At 42.6% G+C, this 18,239-nt stretch overlaps 3 protein-coding genes across 4 annotated transcripts; all 3 read left to right on the top strand.

The window, feature by feature from the left end:
- Window positions 1-6,908: 6,908 nt before the first annotated feature.
- Window positions 6,909-10,044, top strand: LOC6592966 (solute carrier family 35 member F5). Of its 2 annotated transcripts, none has more exons than XM_026985401.1 (7): window positions 6,909-6,968; window positions 7,634-7,972; window positions 8,046-8,186; window positions 8,240-8,293; window positions 8,356-8,953; window positions 9,015-9,426; window positions 9,485-10,044. In XM_026985401.1, the coding sequence occupies exons 2-7, from the start codon at window positions 7,883-7,885 to the stop codon at window positions 9,531-9,533; spliced, it is 1,344 nt and encodes a 447-aa protein (XP_026841202.1). In that variant the 5' UTR covers window positions 6,909-6,968; window positions 7,634-7,882; the 3' UTR covers window positions 9,534-10,044. The 2 variants fall into 2 exon arrangements, with proteins under 2 accessions (XP_026841202.1, XP_002017701.1); XM_002017665.2 differs by having other exon boundaries at window positions 6,912-7,064.
- A 1,879-nt stretch (window positions 10,045-11,923) lies between these two features.
- LOC6592967 (DCN1-like protein 3) lies at window positions 11,924-13,983 on the top strand. Its single transcript, XM_002017666.2, has 4 exons — window positions 11,924-12,601; window positions 12,669-12,806; window positions 12,879-13,212; window positions 13,287-13,983. The coding sequence occupies exons 1-4, from the start codon at window positions 12,421-12,423 to the stop codon at window positions 13,642-13,644; spliced, it is 1,011 nt and encodes a 336-aa protein (XP_002017702.1). The 5' UTR covers window positions 11,924-12,420; the 3' UTR covers window positions 13,645-13,983.
- An 847-nt stretch (window positions 13,984-14,830) lies between these two features.
- LOC6592968 lies at window positions 14,831-18,232 on the top strand. Its single transcript, XM_002017667.2, has 5 exons — window positions 14,831-15,118; window positions 15,260-15,417; window positions 15,477-17,022; window positions 17,097-17,236; window positions 17,304-18,232. The coding sequence occupies exons 1-5, from the start codon at window positions 15,051-15,053 to the stop codon at window positions 17,477-17,479; spliced, it is 2,088 nt and encodes a 695-aa protein (XP_002017703.1). The 5' UTR covers window positions 14,831-15,050; the 3' UTR covers window positions 17,480-18,232.
- The last annotated feature ends 7 nt before the right edge of the window (window positions 18,233-18,239 follow it).

Raw genomic sequence — 18,239 nt, 5'->3', positions numbered from 1 at the left:
ATATGACACTACCCACGCGGATGACTCGCGCTGGCTCGTTGACTGTTCAAATGCGGCAACTGGGGCAAGCCAAGGCCAGGCCGACCTTCGAGCAGACACTCGACAGCAGCAGCAGCAGCAGCAGCAGCAGCAGCAGCCACAGCTCTGGCAGCAGCCACTCACTCAATAGTGTTGGATGAGCGGAGCGGAGGTGGAGGTGGAGGTGGAGGCAAGGGTTGGACAGTTGATGCCTCTGCCACTTGAATTATTAAGTTGGCCTTTTTTTTTGGTAATTAACTTAAGTAGCCGCGACTACAAATCAGAGGGAGGTCCGGCTTCGTGCCAGCATTAGCCACACCCCATCCGATCGGGGGAGAAGTGGAAGAGCACAACAAAAACTCGGAGAACGGCAAAGCGGAAAAAGGGAATTAGGGGAAACTAGGGAAAATCCCACATCATTTGGCTGGGAGAGCAGTCTGCCTCAATTTATGCGCATTCCAATCAATAACTGTGACACATGCAATCAGCAAGGACAACAAGGACCCACCCAGAAGCACCACCAGCAGTACCAGCAACAAGGCGAGCGAGAGAGTGAAAGTGCTAAGATATGCTGAAGAGGTTGCCGCTGCCGTTGCCGTTGCCCTGCCCGGCAAGGGGACGGCCACTGCCGTTGCTGGCTTGGGCTTGTGCTTGAGTTTGTTCTTGTTGTTGTTGTTGTTGTGGCATGGATATGAATGTGTCGTCAACTTATGCGGGCTCACAACCCACCCACACATACACAGACACACTGGCACACGCACACTGTGGCTCTGGCCAGCTGTGTGTGTCGGTGTGCTCGCTGAAATTGATAAGAAAGAAAGCTTGCGGCTCAGAATCCTCGAGGGCCTTGTGTATGTGTCTGTGTGTGTGTGTGTATGTCTAGAAGAGGAAACAATCCAGAGAGACAGAGTGCGAAAGAGTGGAAAACAAAACCCAAATTCCTGCACAAATAAGAAAAAAATGCTTACAACAACTACTGGGAGAAGAAAGTTAGTTTTTGTCGGGAATACCCTTAACTTTCTATCGCTCAAGTTTAGATAAATTATCGATATTAGTCTATACCACAAACATTGGCCATATCGATCCCCTGATATCACATTCTACTTAAGAGGCGCCACAATCCTTCTTATTTCCGAGTATCCAGTACGTGTGGGGACCATGCGGAGGAGCCTGCTTGGAGCAGACCACCTCCAAAGAGCAGTCTCGATGGGCAGGCGGCGCATTCGACATTATCGTCACGCCATCTGACAGTCTTGTAAGTTGGGCATGGCAGCATCCGCTTCAATTTCGGTTGGCTGCGGCTTCAGTTTCATCTGGAGCATTGGAGCCAAGGTAGCGCCGTAGACTTTGCACAGCTTTTCAGATAACCGTTACAAGGACGCCGCCGCCGCCGCCACCGCCTGCATGACCAAACGAAACGAGTCGAAACGAAGCGAAGCGAAACTGGGTAACGAAAGGAAGCAGCTCGGATTTTGCGCAGTTGTGGATGCCCAGTCCTCAGTCCTCAGTCCTTGCGACCAGGTTATTCTACTCTTTTGGAACACGCACCACGAAGAAGCCAAAGGCAGAGCCAAAAGCAGAGGCATAGACCAGGGACGCGAGCAAGGGGCAAAGGCAAAGACGAGTTTTGTGAATGAAATTTCGCGCAGGCACAAAGCGACCCAACAATGTACTATACAGGGAGACAAGGCAGGACAGGCAGGACAGGCAGGACGTCTCGCACTCCCTCGGGAAAGTCACGCGGCAAGCGTATGCACAGAGAGCTCCCAAAAAGCAAAAGCAAACAATGCCGCCAAAAAATACAACAAAATAGAGCTCCGATTTTGTTGGAGTTCCGCTTGGTTCTTTCTCTTCAACGTGTACTGCTGTTGTCCTGGCATCGCTGGAAGGCAAAAGGGAAACTAAACTAATGCCCGATGTTTATCGATGATGACGATGACTACGGCAGAGACGTTGAAGGCTCTGGCTCCGATTTCAACTCTGACTCAGACGCGCTTCTACTTTGGGTCTGTTTTGTGCGGCAGCGACGCTTTTGGGTGACCCACAAAGGGACTGGGGGCTGGGGGTTGGCGGCTGGGGGTTGGCCGTCTGATAATCGTCTGTGGGCACTGAAGATACCGTTAAATTCGTGCCATAAACTTCAACCGGAAATGGTAGGGCCTGCTGATAGGTTACACTAGAACAAAACTGATTCATTGCTTGATGTTTACGAATGACAATTCGTGGAAATATTTCACTTAACTTTTGCATCAATTCATTTATGTCAAAACTATGCAACGCTTTTGCTGTGTAGCGTGTAGCATTGTAGCACTGGCCAAATGCATACACACACACACACACAAACATACTTGTATGTATATGCAGCACATAAAATGTAAATTCCTTTGAGTGCGTGTGTGTGTGTTTCTGTTGTTGGGCGATAAAGCCATAGATATAGCGTGGGTGCATGAGTGTGGATAATGGCCCGTCGCAAAGTCGAAATGCACACATACTCGTACATATCCACACACAGCAAGCACACAGACCAAGCATTGAATGTCTGCACACGCCCCAAACACCCAAACACCCACGCACCCATACATGAGCGTCTCACATAATAAGGTGCGATTTGTCTCGCGCATAAAACGAAATTTCCTGCACACAAAACGAAAGAGATATAGAGACTGGCCCACAGGGAGAGTGGGACAGGGACAGAGAGGAGAGCGGGGAATTGGTAGCTGTTGGCTTGGCCAACAATAGTCAGCAGTGCCGGAGAAGCAGCAGGAACAGGAGGAGCTGGAGAATGGGTAGTAGCTTCGATTGCTTTTGTTGCTTGTACATGACAGCACAAGCTCTGTGCGTGAGCGTTACTGTGTGTGTGTGCGTGTCTCACAGTATGAGTGCGACTGTGTGTGTGGGGGGTGCGTGAATGGTTATGTGTGTATGGGTGGGAGGACATCTTTGTAGGTTAAGGCTTATGTCAAAGCAGGAAAATGGGCGACAAAAGGCGTAAGACGAGGCAAACTAGTTTGCCATAATTATTGCTTTTGTTGGTAGCTACCGTCCTTCCTACCCGTCGCCCTTCCCCTTCCCCTTCCCCTTCAATACGAGGCATTATTATTTTAACCGGAAATGTGCGCATATGTGTATGCTGTATTGTTAGTGTGTGTGTGTCCGTGTAGGGGGAGTGCACGGATGGGTGTCCTGCGTACGTGTGCGAAATTTCGTGAACTGCATGAACTTTTCTGCGCTCGGCAAAAGGAAGCTCTTTCCTGCCGGCATCAACATTTGGCAAATTTTTTATGACAATGTCAGAGCTCCTGTCTCTCTCTCTCTCTCTCTCTCTTCTTGGGGCTCCCCTTAATTTTATGACAAATATTATGTTAAAGACCGAATATGCGCTACACCATAAAAGTCAATCATTTTTCATTCCAGCCCTGAGACACCCCCGTAAGCCCCCAGTAAACCACCCTGTCTCTGCTTCCCATTCTTTTATTCTCTGCTCCACCATCCTTCTCTCCTTTGTGTGTCCGCTGGGGACATTTAATTCGGTTTTTCTTTTTTTTGGCGGTCATTCGTTGTGATTTTTCTTGATATGCGATATCGTTTTTTTTTTGCGACCGCTCTCTTTTTTATTGTCGCTCTCTCTCTCTCTCCCTCTCTCGCTCTCACCCGTCCTTTCTCTCTGTTTTTCTGTATTTTTCCCACCCACTGTCCAAGCTTTGTTGATATTTGGCGCGGCTTGCTTCAATTTATGTTCTATTTGCCTTTATTGTCTTTCTCTTTTTTTTTGCCCCCCTTCCGCCGCCCCCGCTGCTATTGCTGTCGCTGCGGGGGGTGTGGAGCACATTTCTCTGTTCCGACTTTTCCGCTATTCTTTGCTTGCTTTTCATTTGGGTACTCTTTGAGAGGGTATTATGTGCTTTCCTAGACACTTACAACGCAGAGAAGGAATCATTTCATACACCATGGATTCTCTAGACTCCTAATAAACATCCATATCCAATTCCATAAATGCCATACATCGTACAGTTTCCATAGGAATCTTTTTTTTTTAAATGTTGGCTTTTATATGAATATTATACATATTAAATATCTATATCTATATATCTAGATATATCCATCGGCTTTAAAGCAATTTATTTGTCATTGAAGTGAATTTAATAAAAATAAATATCTAAGATTATTTCAATGATTTGATAGAGTACGATGAAAAAAGTATTTTTTCTTTTTTTTAAATGTAATTTCTATCAGATTCTACCATGATCTATGTGATTTAGTATCTCCGCATATGATATGGCTGAGAAAAAAAAGATCTATCTGAAAGGGTATCTCAAGCATCGTCACCTAGGTTTTATTAGCGCTATATATTTCTGTTGGTAAGGACCTCGTACCCAGACAGTGGCTTTCTCTTCCGCACTCTTAATCGCACTCGTTTCCTTCCCCCGTCGATATCACCGTTTGACATTTTTTTGAGTGGCCGCCTAATGAGTTTAATGCTTTGTTATCATCGCTGTAATCGGCTTATGTAATATGACAGTATAATTGAATCCATCCGCGAATTATGGCAAGCTGCATGTACGAGCATGTACATACATACATTTAGAACGCACACATCGAACTGCTGTCGCATACAATTTACAATTGCAAATTACCTTCGGCTACCCTGCACCACCTATTCTACCATCGGGCTCCAGCCCAGCCAAAATTTGTGGCACGAGAGGGAGAGCACTTGGCACAAGCCTCCTCCACACATTGTCAATGAAACTTAACGGAAAAGAAAATTACATCATGCTCGTCTCAATGGGTCGACATAATATTATTTCCTCGGTCTCGGTCGAGGTCTTGGTCTTATTCCGGGTGTGGTGATATAGAGCTAGGGCCAGGGCACCCACTGTGTCCCTGTTAGCACTCCTCCGGCCTCCGTCCTCCGTCCTCCAGTCTGCATTTCACTTCCCTCCTTGTCTGGTAGTCAATTTTTTATTTATTTATTTTATGCCTACGCACATACACATACAGGACATGGGGGTAGAGGACAGGAGCTTGACAGGTGTCGCCGACTGAGTGGCTGCCTGACTGACTGAGGAGGAGGGTATGCGGCAGAGGCAGAGGATGAGGGCTGTGGGTGTGGTCCGGGAGTGGTAGCGGGCTGTGCTGTGGGGCCGAGGGTGAAAAATTGTAGCCTATTATTCTTTGTATTGTTTTATGTGGCATTTAGACGCTTATTTTTGTTGTCTTTTAATAGACGAAAACGAAGACGCCGAGTGGAAAATAACAAAGGCAATACACAACCAGCACCCGCACACTCCTGGCCAGGTTCTAGTATTACCCATCTGGGCGGCAGGGAGGTCTGCGCTTGGGCTCCACTGCGAGTGTCTGCCGGGCGTTTTATCATCATCCAATCAGTAGATAAATAACACATAAAATGAGGTGCTTAATCGGGTTTGAAGTGATGAAAGTGAAACTGAGCCCTAAGTATGCGGTGGGATGTTTGTGTGTCCGTCCTGTCTGGGAAAAGACAGGCCTATGCGGTTATCTGTCGGCCTGTATGTGTCCCGCCGAAGGCGATGTCTTTGTCTCTGGAGTAAATCTCGAGTATCAACTGTGTATTTGAATATCATTTACAGCCAACCCAACAGTGCTGTGTGTGCGTGCTGGTGTCACGGAACGTGTCCTCAAGGCGTGACAGCATAATTTCACTGTAAATTGCACGCGTAGAGAAGTAATTTGTCAACATTATTTGCATAAATTAAGTAGCCAATCAAATTGCTAGAACAGAACAGTTGATTGACGAAAGAGAAACACATAGAAACCGACTGAACAATCTAAGGTTATGGTTTTTCCAAACACAATATACATTTAAAAAGAGCGCCAAAAGGTATCGAAAATTTAATGTGGTATTTTTCGGTAGTTTTGTTTAAACCTTCTTTCAGTCAAAATTAATTAATCTTTTAGAAAATTGATTCATCAAAAGGATAAAACTATGTGGGCAGGGCTGAGAGATCTATATAGCTGCGAATATTCGACGGAAGATAAAAAACGAGTATTTATTGGTGAATAACCGGTTGACAACAATAATTACCGGCAACACTAGTTCCCATACCCTAAGGAAAAGGATGTTATAGAATTGAGAAAATGTTTGTCATCCCAGGCTCCGTAGGTTTCAGGATCGAGATAAATATATACAAGATACTAATGAAATGCATGAATATGTATAAAACATATCAATTTGAGAAAAGGTCTTTATAAATTACGTTATATCTTCATATGAAATTAACGAAATAGGGTATACAAACCCCTATGCGCACATCATGACTTCAGATACCAGCAACATTGCGTGTGTTTTTTTTGGTTGAACTATTTTGTTTAAACTTTGTTTTAGCCAAAATACAATAAAAGCAAGGACTAAAAACTAGCCAATCTTGAAGAAAATTGATTCATCAATGGCCTAAAATTATGTGGGCAAAACTAAGAGTTTTAGTTAGACAGAATTATTCAACGGAATATAAAAATTGAACAATATAAATGACTATCGTTTTTTTGTGTGACCTATTTCGCTAAAACCTTTTTTTGTTTGACCTATTTCGCTAAAACTTTTTTTTACGCAAAATTCAATAAAAGCAAGTGGTTAAAATAAGCCAATCAAGTAGAAAATTGATTCATTAATAGGATAGAGTTATGTGGGCATGGCTGTAAGTTCTATCTTGCTAGTAATATTTCACGGAAGATCAAAAACGAGTAATATGTAAAATATAATTTGAATTCGTCAGTATATATACGGTATATATTTTAAATGAGGCGGTATGTTTCGGTATATTTCTGAGAGTCAGACCGTATATTTGATCAATAAGTCCGCGGTCACACTGTATATTGTTGTTGAAGCAAAAACAAATCGCGAACAGGAAAACAAAACGAAAAGCAGATAAAAATAAAAAAAATTTAGAATACCGCCTAACAAAGCCGCCAAACAAGTGAGCCAAACAACCAGCTACATTTGGACATAAACAATCAATGCAATCGCCGTAGCAGGCAAAAAGAACAGCAAGGCTTAACTGACTGAATAGATGGTAAATGGAAAGAACTGCAACTGCATAAATTAACCAAGCGTAACCACATCTGAAACTGGGTGACAAGTTATATATAATATCAATTGAACGAACAATGGAAAAAACTTGTTGCGTTGCTGTTCTGCCATATCGAAGACGTTCGCTTCGACCATTTATTGATTTTGTTTTTTCGTGTGTGCGAAATTGTTATCAGCCAGGGGGGTCCATTCCGTTGCCGCCCCTCTGTTACCATACTCTATAATTTACTGCCAAAACAATTGAAGCCAATTGAGATCTGACTTCGAGTACTACAACAAAATCTCTACTCTATTCATGACTTATCTATCCCAATTTATTTATATTATACCTATTAATTTGAATAACAAACCAATTAGCTCGGCATTATAATTCAGACGCTAATTGAGTGATTGGCCTGTTAATCGAATTGCTCCTCCTTTGCGTTGATTGATTGCTCAAATGTGTTACCATTTAATTCACGCCTCGAACAGCCACACCCACCAGCGCGGACAAAATCAATAAATGCAATTCCTTTGAGCCTGCCATTAACCTCCCGCCCATTTCCATTTCAGCTGCAATGACCGCATCGACTATCTACATTGAAGCCTAAATATAGAGACGCCTGGAGCGAACCAGATTTGATAATTTTGAATCGAGGATAACAGCAGCCAGAAAGCGTCGCAAAATGACACTGAAAAGCTGGCGGCACAAGCGTAAATAGTTATTTGCATTTAGATAACCAATTGGATACGAAATATAAGCCGACAAACAGCAACATTCGTTTGCAAAGCCCTCGAAAAGATAAGTCATATATAGAAATCATGCTGGGACGCACACAGAAGCTTATACTGGGCATAGCAATACTAATACTAGTCGATGTCGTATGGGTTTCCTCCAGTGAGCTCACCAAGGTACCCCACCCGGACAGATCTACAGATAAATGGACAGAGAAACCTAATTGATTCTAATTCTTTTATTTCGCAGTTTCTGTACAATGAGGCCAAGTTCGACAAGCCCTTCTTCTGCACATATTTCAAAACGTCAATGTTCAGTATCTACCTGCTTGTTATAGGAATTTTGGCGCCATGGAAAGAGTCGTGCGAGCGCCAAAATGGAACTTATGCAGTAAATAGTCATATTAATTTGTTTATTTCTCTACTAAATTCTGTTTCCTACAGATGATGGAGCAGAATGTCGATGATGAGAACTACTACTCCAATCAGGCTGTTTTGGTGAGCCTAATACAAGCTAAACTTATAAAAAAAAATATAAATAAATCTGTCGCCTTCCGCAGGGAGATCCTACCTATGTGCCGATCAGATCCGCACACCTGGCCTCAACAGTCAATGGCAGCGGTAACACCCTGTCCGGCACTGAGAGCGACGATTCCAGCGTGCGCAGTGTTCGCTTCAGCAAAATGGCAGAGGTCCGGGAAATGTCCGCCCATGAGGCCACCGATGCATTATTGGCACGTCTATCCTATGCGGCCAGCTTGCGCATCAGGCGGCAGAAGACCCATCACAAGACAGCCAAGACGGCCTTGCTTTTCTGTCTGCTTTGGTTTGTGGCAAACTACTTCTTTCAGCTGGCCCTGGAAATGGATGAGACTGCCATGATAACACTTGTCAGCTCTACGTCGTCATTCTTTATCATCTGTCTGGCGGCCGTTTTCCCCTCGGCAACAGGTGACAAGTTGACCATCACCAAGCTGATTGCTGTCGGCATGAACATTGCAGGAGTTGTGGCCATAACAATGAACGATCTGCACGACACAAAGATGACAAGGGGTGTCCTCTTGGCCCTGTTCAGCGCCTTCTTTTACGCGTCGTACCTGGTGTTTGTCAAACGAAAAAGTGATACTGAGGAAAAGGTCGATATACCTTTGTTTTTCGGTAAGCCACGGCAATCAAATGAACTCTGTTATCTCCTGCTTAACTGATATCTTTCTTGAAGGGTTCGTTGGCCTCTGGAATCTCATGCTTTTGTGGCCGATTTTCTTCATTTTGCATTTCACCAAGATCGAAACATTTGAAGTGCCTGATCAGGGGCAATTCGCGCTGCTGTTTCTAAACGGACTAATAGGAACCGTGCTCGCGGAGGCATTATGGCTTTGGGGCTGCTTTCTCACCTCCTCGCTGATTGGCACATTGGCCATGTCGTTGCAGATTCCCTTGGCCATTGTATTTGATGTTCTGCTGAAGCATAAGCCGTATTCTCACATGTTCTATATCGGTTCGATACCCATATTTCTGGCTCTGACACTTGTTGCGCTGCTGATGCGTAACGATGATGCTGATCCACTTACGAAACTGTTCAAAATTGTATATAGAAAACTCTGTCGTTGCCATAAGCCGAGCATTGTTAGGTGAGTCCTCCGATCAGTTTCTCAAAAGTAGCCAACTAAACTGGATTTCTTCTTACAGAGTCAATGACGATGAGCAGCAGGAATCGCTGATTAGCAACAGCGATTGAAAGCGGCGGTGAATGAACGCTTTTTTGGAAAAATCGCTGTTCGAAACACATGAAATGTTGCTCATTATAATGCAATCTAAAACTTGGCTGTTCACGAGTTCGTTTCGAATCGTTCTTTAATCTATAGGGACAACATGATGCACAACGTATTCTCCTATCTCACTATCCATTGTGTTTCCCTCGTTTGTGCATTTTCCGTTGGATATTATGTTGCGATTTTAGGTACAACTATTTATTACTATCCTACAAGTGTATTCTCTGTAAATAGCTTTAGCTCTTACCTTTAGTGTTATTCTATGTGATAGTCCAGAACGTTTTGCTGAAACCCATCTATAATTTATTGTATTCAATTGATATTCCCACTGCGCTTGGCTGTATAGTTGTTGACTTCTCTGATCCAAAGCGTAATAACTTTAAATACACCTTTGTCTACAGTAAGCTTATAAAAACAGAAAACAAAAAACAATATGTGAAATTATGCCTATTATAAATATACATACATTCATAATATAATTCAGTTAGATAGTGTGAATTTTGTTAACATATACATACATACAATTTCCCCTAAATCAACATTAGGCGCTTGGCTTGAACTGGATCTCCTAGTCCCTGGAAGGAGCATTTTGTATCATTTGGTTCTGGGAATTTATTTGATGGGTGGATTAAACAACGATATTTTGCAATTAGTTGTCTTCTTACCAAGAATTGGTAAAGGGATCAGGATTTATATACAAGAAACTAATCAAATGCATGAATACGCCAAAAAAATGCAATCTAATACAAGGTCTTTACTAATTACGTTTGAAAGCAGGTTGGAAAACAGTATCTTTATATAATATTCACGAAATAGGGTATACAAATGACCACACTCTGGTTGACAAGTAATGAGTCCGCAAAAACCAGCAACATAGACGTCACAACATGCGACTATTAAACATTTTTGTTAAAGCCGTGTTTTTGTAAAAACAAAAAACATGCATGTACTTAAAAGTAGTTAATCCTGTTTAAAGCAATCATATTAAATTATCTGGGTAAAACTGAGAGGTCTATATAGCTGGGAATATTCGAAGGAAGAAAGAATAACCAAGAATTAGTCGTCATAACCGGTTGACAACAATGAGTCCCATTCCATGCACACATACCCTGGGGGAAATGGATGTTATAGAATTGTGAATATGTTTGTCATCCCAGGCAAAAACAATTTATTTTCCATATATTTTAATATTATTCAATATTATTTAAAATTATTTACAATATTTCAACGATATTTTAAAATAGGGTATACAAAGGCCTATATACGGCTTACACGCAACATAGCGATCGTTTTTTGTTGAACTTTTTCGTTTAAACCTTTTTTTACAATAAATACAATAAAAGCAAGGATTAAAAACTATCCAAACTTGTAGAAAATTTATTCATCAATCGTATAAAATTATGTGGGCATAGATAAAGGACCGGTTGACAACATTTAAATAATTGTCGCTCACATTCAAAAAAGTTAGATTTGGCGCGCACCTCTCGGTATCTTTTGTATTTCGGTGGGTCATACTGTATAAACTGGTTTTCGCCGAGCTCCCATGTGGTGTTTTTTAGTGCTAAATGGTATTTTTGTCAATTATTAATTTCATTTTCAATGTTATATAGAAATCCAATAAATGCAAGTATTTCGAATAGGCCAATCATGTATAGAATTGATTCATCAATCGTACAAAATTGAGTGGGCATGGCTAAATGTTCCATATAGATAGTATTATTCAACGGAACAAAGAATATGAGGAATTGGTCGTTTTTTGAATCGAATGTTGCTAATTCCATGCACACATACCCTGGGGGAAATGGATGTTATAGAATTGAGAAAATGTTTGTCTTCCAAGGCTCAGTAGGTATCAGGATCGAGATAAATATATACAAGATACTAATAATGTACTCGAATATGTCTAAAGAATATCAATTTGAGAAAAGGTCTTAATAAATTACGTTTGATCTTCATATAAAATTAACAAAATAGGGTGTACAAAGGCCTATACACGCATCATGTCTTTAAATACCAGCAACATTGCGACTGATTTTTTGTTGAACTATTTTGTTCAAAACTTGTTTTAGCCAAATCACAATAAAAGCAAGGATTAAAAACTAACCAATTGTGTAGAAAATTGATTCATCAATGGGCTAAAATTATGTGGGCACGGCTAAATATTCTATATAGCTAGTAATATTCAACGGAATATCAAAAACGAGGAATATGTAAAAAGAACTTGAATTTGTCAGTATATTTACGGTATATTTTTAAAGTAAGACGGTATATTTTGGTATATTTCTGATGGTCGTACGATATATTTTAACGATAAATCCGCGGTCACACTCATTTGCTATTCAACCTCAAAAAAAAAAAATAAATAAATAAAATCTTAAAAAAGTCGACCCCTGAGATATGTGCCACACCAAACTAATGGTTGAGTGCGGGAAAAAATGAAACAAAGTAAGATGTGAAAAGTACTCAAATCGAGTATTTTTGTGGTAGTGATTACTGCAGCTGGATGTATATGCACGACGTGTGTCAATATATGTATGTATACACAGACACACGCAGTAGTGCGTTTGCGTAGGAGGCACCACCAAAATAACAACAGCAGAACAGCAAAGCAATATCCATACCCGTAGCCACAGCCGGAGCAACAAAGAAGTCTCACCATATGTTCGATGCGTCAGAGCGTCATTGGGCGAACTCGCAGTGCCAATGTTAAGCCGATAGCCAGTAGCCATAGGATCCGATCCGCAGCTCCAGACGCCGTGAGAAACAAGTGTCAGCCATTTAGCCAGTGCTGGGGGAGCATATGCGAAGTGCAGGGCCAGGGCAAGTCGCGGAGGACACCAAACCGCCCGCACTATGGGCAATTGCCTGAAATGCTTCCAGTCTTCTGCCGAACAATCGTTGCCAACGTCCTCATCTCCTAACGCATCGCACTCGAACGCCTGCCAAACCACCAGCCTCGCCAACTGCTGCGAATCGGTCGGCCCCAATCCCAATGCAAATGAGCGCTGTGCCATATACAACGACCGGCCACGCGGTATGTACATTCAAATAAAATCGCCCTTCACTTTTAAGTCAAAATTCTCTTGTTCATTACATTCCAGAAACAGACGAATTGCTCTCTAGCCGAACTCCACTCAAGCCAGTAAAAGCAAACAATTGTGATACTAAGCGTAATAGTTTTAAGTCTTTAGGTTTGCTTAATGGAAGTGCACCCACGATGAGCGATATCATAACAACTGGTGAGTCATTTTGTCTGCCAAAAGGGAGATATTTCTATTTGAATTCGTTTTAATTATGTATCGTTCGCACAGCTGTCAAGGAATCCATGGAGGTTTCACACCAAAATCTAATCAAACTGTTCGATGTGTACAAAGACCCGGACGATGAGGACATGATACTCACTGATGGCATCGAACGTTTGTGCAATGATCTGAACTATCAGCCCGATGAGTTCGCAATACTTGTATTGGCCTGGTGCCTGGATGCCTCTCAGATGTGCCGGTTCACCAAGACGGAATTTATTGATGGCCTGCACAAGATGCGTGCGGACACAATAGCTAACATTCGCCTGCGGCTGGAGCAAACAATTGAGATGCTTAAGGCGGATTCCGAGATGTTCAAGCAGCTATATCGTTTCACCTTTCGGTAATTTACTATACTGCTAATATTTTGTATATTTATATATGCCCGATAATCTCTTGCTATTTGCTTGATTTCAGCTTTGGCCTTGAACCCGATCAGCGTGTCCTCTCCCTGGAGATGGCAATAGATTTGTGGAAACTAGTGTTCACTGTACAATCACCTGATCTCTTTTCTAACTGGATAAACTTCCTCGAAAAGCACCCGAATATACGCCGCATACCGAAGGATACATGGAACATGTACCTCAACTTTACGGAACAATGTGATATAAACAATTACGATGACACCGAAGCGTGGCCCAGTCTCTTCGACGACTTTGTGGAATATGAAAAGAATCTTGCGCTGGAATTGTCAGGTATTCATGACGATGATAACAACAATGATGATCTCCTTCAGAGCCACGTCAAGGCTGGAGATCTGGATCACGTTTCGTAGTATCTGTCTTGAGTGCAAGGCAGCGTTCAACTCGCCAATATAACAACATAAAAAGAACTGTACATTTTCAAATTCAAAGTTCATTTGCTCTCTCTTTCGGTTGCCTATGTTTCCACAAAACACGCAAACCACACCACACCTGTGGTGTTGGGCAACTTTAGACAAACGTTGCGGTGCTGGCGCTGCTTAAGGATTCCAACACAACACTCATCACTCGGCAGTTAAAATAGAATAGCTTGCAAACCTTTCTCTGTGCTCGTAGCAGTAGCAAGTGCAACGGGCAATGGCATTTGTTTATATAATTAAAGACTTATCAAGAAGAATTTCGGAAAAGCTCAATCATCGGAAACCATGTGTATATAACTAAATGACTTGAAGGCAAACCGTATAATATTTAGCAATTTAAAAATGTATTATTTTAAACAAGTTTGAAACATTTTATGGCACTTAACTATTTAAATGCATATAATTAAATACTTAAATTTAAGTAGTGGATGTGAATTAAATAAAAACAGCTAAATACGAAACGAGTTCAATTTCTTTTGTTTTAGCTATGGAAAACCGACTACGTCCTAAGTTTTAAAGGTAGGTTCACATTCAAACGCAGGTTTTTGTAAATTTTTCTCCTCGAATCGTGCTTCCCTGCATCATTTATTCCAATGCATTGGCACAATTTAGGTGAAAGATATCGTGGTCGTTTTTTATACAAAGATAAACAAGAGTAATTATTATTATTATTGTAAGATATGAATATTAGTTTATAAGATTTGAATATTAGTTTAAGATTTACTCATCGATAGTATTATAAGAAATACCAATGTACTCGATATATCGATATTTGTCGAGGACAAGTGCCAACACACATTCATTCGAATACGACGATCAAGAAAGAAGAACATATAATAAAACCGTGCTATTAAAAGTTTACATTATTAGTATTCTTTATCGAGCTTTGTTATCAAGTTGTTATTATCCTGTTCGTTTTTTCATCGGTATATTTACGGTATATTTTGAAAATGAGACGTTATATTTCAGTATATTTCTGAGGGTCGATATATTTTATCGATAAGTTGTATTTGATCGGTCACACTGCCTGGCATATATTTATGTACATATTTATGTATATGTATATATGTATTGCTTTGCCTGATAAAATTTATAAAAATCATTGCAAGCTTTATTGGTTACTAATGAGTAAGTGTTTGGCGGACTTTCTGCGTCCAAAAGCTATTGCAATCGACGGAGATATGATAAGGGCGCAAAAAGGCTCGATTATCCAGTGATTCAGAGAGTTGACATTGAAAAACAAATGCAATGCCAACACAGTGGGAGTGAGAAGGAAGGGCAAGGATAAAGTAAATGGTCGATTGGACTAGTACATACGCTCATAAACTACACACCCAATTATGCCCTGCGAGAGTTGTGGAGTAGAGTTCACCGTATTTCGTCGGAAGCGCGCCTGCTTTGATTGCAAGTAAGTAAATATGTAGGTACATAATTACATCTGTTCAGACCAAAATGCATTGCATACATAAATACAATGCATACATACGTAAATATTTAGGTGTTTTGTGTACGAGATTAATTGTTTTCATTTGATTTATCCCAACCACAGGCGCTTTTATTGCGCCAACTGCATAGATGCCAGGCGCTGCCAGCGATGTGCGATATTTGCTCAACGACCGCTGCTGCGGACCGACTTGCTGAAGCTTAAACCGAAGGATCTTATATTTTACTTGCAGTCTAAGCATATTTCCACTGATGGCTGTTTGGGTGAGTCAGAACAGAGGCAATTTCACCAGATTCAAAGTTTACACAGACGCCCTTTGCAGAGAAAGAGGAACTTGTCGGTCTGGTGCTGGCGCATGTGGCCCAAGTGGACACGGGACGTGCTAGCAATGCTCCTCACAGTCCTGGACGAGGACAGGCCAACCCCATTGATAGCATCAAACAATCGTGCCAAAATTTCTTTACTAATCTAACCGACAACTTAAGTGATTCCTTTGCTTCGTTCGATACAAAGGCAAGTTCAAAGCCGCCGGAAAATGGCCGTCAAGCCGGCGGGGGCACTGAAGCACCCTCGCACATATTTGAGCAGCCACGAGTGTCCACGCGGGAGATTCCCACATATGCCAGTGCCGTGAACGGCTCTAGTGGGCCCGAACGGGTTCATGTTCATGCCACTACGAACGGCAGCAGCCGTAGCAGCAATAGTCCGTCGACTTCCACACAGCCATCGAGTAGCCGCGATGCTGAGCCCACTCCACAAAACAGCCGAGACCGTGGTAATCACAGCGAGCAAACGATTGAAAAAGTCCATGACAACCGATCCGAGTGCGAGTGTTTTGATGATGAAATTATGGCCTCGTTCAGTGAACGCGTTACGGGTGGGCAAGCCAATCCAGCGCCAGAGCCAAGCTCAGCTGGATTGGGTCCGGGTCCATCCACAGCAATAAACAGAACCACTAACACGAGTCCAGGCTACTCGCATATACTGGAGGATACTGGCAAGGATGCCTGCGGGGCTGATGTTTCCTCACAGTCGAGTTTCGAGGAGCTAGGCGCTATAGGGGGCATATCCGACGAGAGCAAGACCACCACAGACACCAACAGCAGCAACCTCGACCAGTGGCAAGTGCTGGAGGTGAACAGGATCGACCCAGCAGCTGACACGCCAAGTACTAGCCACACGGAGGAAATTCTAGAAGTGACTCTACGCAGCCGACCATCCCGAGACGGAGACGAAGGGGCGGACACCACAGAGACCCTCAACATTGAGCAGCGCTCTGTTGCCCAAAACCATTGTCCCGCTGTGCCGCAACGCTCTAAGAAAGTCACCCGACGTCGTTCCGATGGCTACTTGAGTCGTACTCATCATTCCAGCGACGATGAATCGCCCGTGGCATCTGGGGGACGAGGGCTTACTTTGGGTCTCTCCACCTTGAGTGAACAGCCCGAGCCAGCCACTTACTCGCAGCGGCAAAGCTGTCAGCGATGTGGAAAGAACAAGACAAATATTCGTCGGCAAGTGGAGAAGATGCGGCGGCATCTGGAGAACTCGCAAATGTCTGAGGAGGATATCAAGAGAGAGCTGCAGTACTTTCTCACGTACCTGGAACAACGCACAAAGTCTGTAGACGGCTCTGAGGCAGGCAGCTACGCTGTATCTCCTCTGAGTGGAGAGGCCGTCAGCGTGGCCGCTGGGGGGAGATCTTCGGCTATGCCAATTACGCCCACAATTGAGTTCTCGCCAACGCAGGATGATGATATTCACTGGGACGATGACGAGGGCATTCATGTGTATGCAGCGCCTTCGGACTATGAGCCGGCGGCCTGCATTGATTCGCGATTTGTTAATTTGCAGGATTTTGAAGATTTGTATGTGTAGATGCTACATGCTCTATGTAAATGGGGTAAACGAAATATACTAATGTTCTTCGCTTGCTCCACAGAAATGATTTGGAGAGTCTGACGGTGAAACAATTGAAGGAAGTCCTCATGTTGCATCGAGTCGACTACAAAGGCTGTTGTGAGAAACAGGAACTGCTCGATCGAGTGAGCAGGCTCTGGAAGACAATGCGCTCGACACCAGGTGAGAGTACTCTTTGCCTGCTAAACCTGGCGTAACTCTTCTAACATGTATCTACGGCCCGTTGCAGCTGTGGAAAAACTGGCTACGGATGAGCTTTGTAAGATTTGCATGGATGCGCCCATTGAGTGCGTATTCCTGGAGTGCGGGCACATGGCCACGTGCACGAAATGTGGCAAAGTGCTGAACGAATGCCCCATTTGCCGACAATATATTGTACGAGTTGTAAGATTCTTTAGGGCATAATTTTGATTTCAATAAGGTTACTGGTATTGTTGTTAGTTGAGATGGGGCCTGGGGGCCGCCCCCCACCTTTGCAGGTCAAAGTGCATCGTCCAGAGATGTACGCCAAGCCCGGGTCCAGGCCTAAACCAAAGCCAGGCGGGAGGAATTTTTGTTTCCTTTGATTGTACATTGATGCAAGTGCAAGCAGAAATTTGTTTTTATTCTTTACGATTTAGTACGTTGCAAGTATATAGTATACTATATAGTATATACGTATGTATATGTATACACACCCCTACCACAGATACCGCTTTCAAAGTGTATTTATCTATTTGAAATTTGGAAATACTTTTGCTATATATTTAGTTTGTTCTTGTTGTTTGTATAAGAAACGGGCGGTTATCTAGATAAACTAACATTCCTATAAGATGAAAGAAGATTAAATCTATTATTAACAGTTGTGAAACACATCGACGGCTAGTTGCGCAATACATAATTTCAAATTCGATTGGCATTGAATAAAAAGGCATGCCACACCCCACACCAGAGATCGCTTCAGATAATCCACCATTATATAGAGCTTTTCGAAGACCGATTCTTCGGAAAGGCAAGCGATATCTCGGGCAAACAGGACCAGATCGGAAAGTAAGAGTCAGACGATCAGCATTCATCTCAATTAAAAAATATAATAGATCGAAAAGACTAAGAAAATGTGTTAAAATAATAAATAAAACCAAAAATGGTTCTTCGCCGTACGCGTTACGCTTTCTTATACATTAAG

This window comes from Drosophila persimilis, unplaced genomic scaffold (genome assembly GCF_003286085.1).
Source record: "Drosophila persimilis strain 14011-0111.01,24,50 unplaced genomic scaffold, DperRS2 tig00000002-arrow-pilon, whole genome shotgun sequence".
Taxonomy (NCBI): domain Eukaryota; kingdom Metazoa; phylum Arthropoda; class Insecta; order Diptera; family Drosophilidae; genus Drosophila; species Drosophila persimilis.
The sequence above is the reverse complement of the archived record's forward strand: the minus strand, read 5'-3'. Positions and strand labels throughout refer to the sequence as shown.

What these genes read in the sequence shown, in the direction of transcription:
- LOC6592966 (XM_026985401.1), top strand. Translation starts at nt 7,883, where the DNA reads ATGCTGGGACGCACACAGAAGCTTATACTGGGCATAGCAATACTAATA. An exon ending in GCCAAAATGGAACTTATGCA is followed by an intron (nt 8,187 to 8,239) that starts GTAAATAGTCAT and finishes TGTTTCCTACAG; the next exon opens with ATGATGGAGCAGAATGTCGA. An exon ending in ACTCCAATCAGGCTGTTTTG is followed by an intron (nt 8,294 to 8,355) that starts GTGAGCCTAATA and finishes CGCCTTCCGCAG; the next exon opens with GGAGATCCTACCTATGTGCC.
- LOC6592967 (XM_002017666.2), top strand. Translation starts at nt 12,421, where the DNA reads ATGGGCAATTGCCTGAAATGCTTCCAGTCTTCTGCCGAACAATCGTTG. An exon ending in ATACAACGACCGGCCACGCG is followed by an intron (nt 12,602 to 12,668) that starts GTATGTACATTC and finishes ATTACATTCCAG; the next exon opens with AAACAGACGAATTGCTCTCT. An exon ending in GAGCGATATCATAACAACTG is followed by an intron (nt 12,807 to 12,878) that starts GTGAGTCATTTT and finishes TCGTTCGCACAG; the next exon opens with CTGTCAAGGAATCCATGGAG.
- LOC6592968 (XM_002017667.2), top strand. Translation starts at nt 15,051, where the DNA reads ATGCCCTGCGAGAGTTGTGGAGTAGAGTTCACCGTATTTCGTCGGAAG. An exon ending in CGCGCCTGCTTTGATTGCAA is followed by an intron (nt 15,119 to 15,259) that starts GTAAGTAAATAT and finishes TCCCAACCACAG; the next exon opens with GCGCTTTTATTGCGCCAACT. An exon ending in TTCCACTGATGGCTGTTTGG is followed by an intron (nt 15,418 to 15,476) that starts GTGAGTCAGAAC and finishes CGCCCTTTGCAG; the next exon opens with AGAAAGAGGAACTTGTCGGT.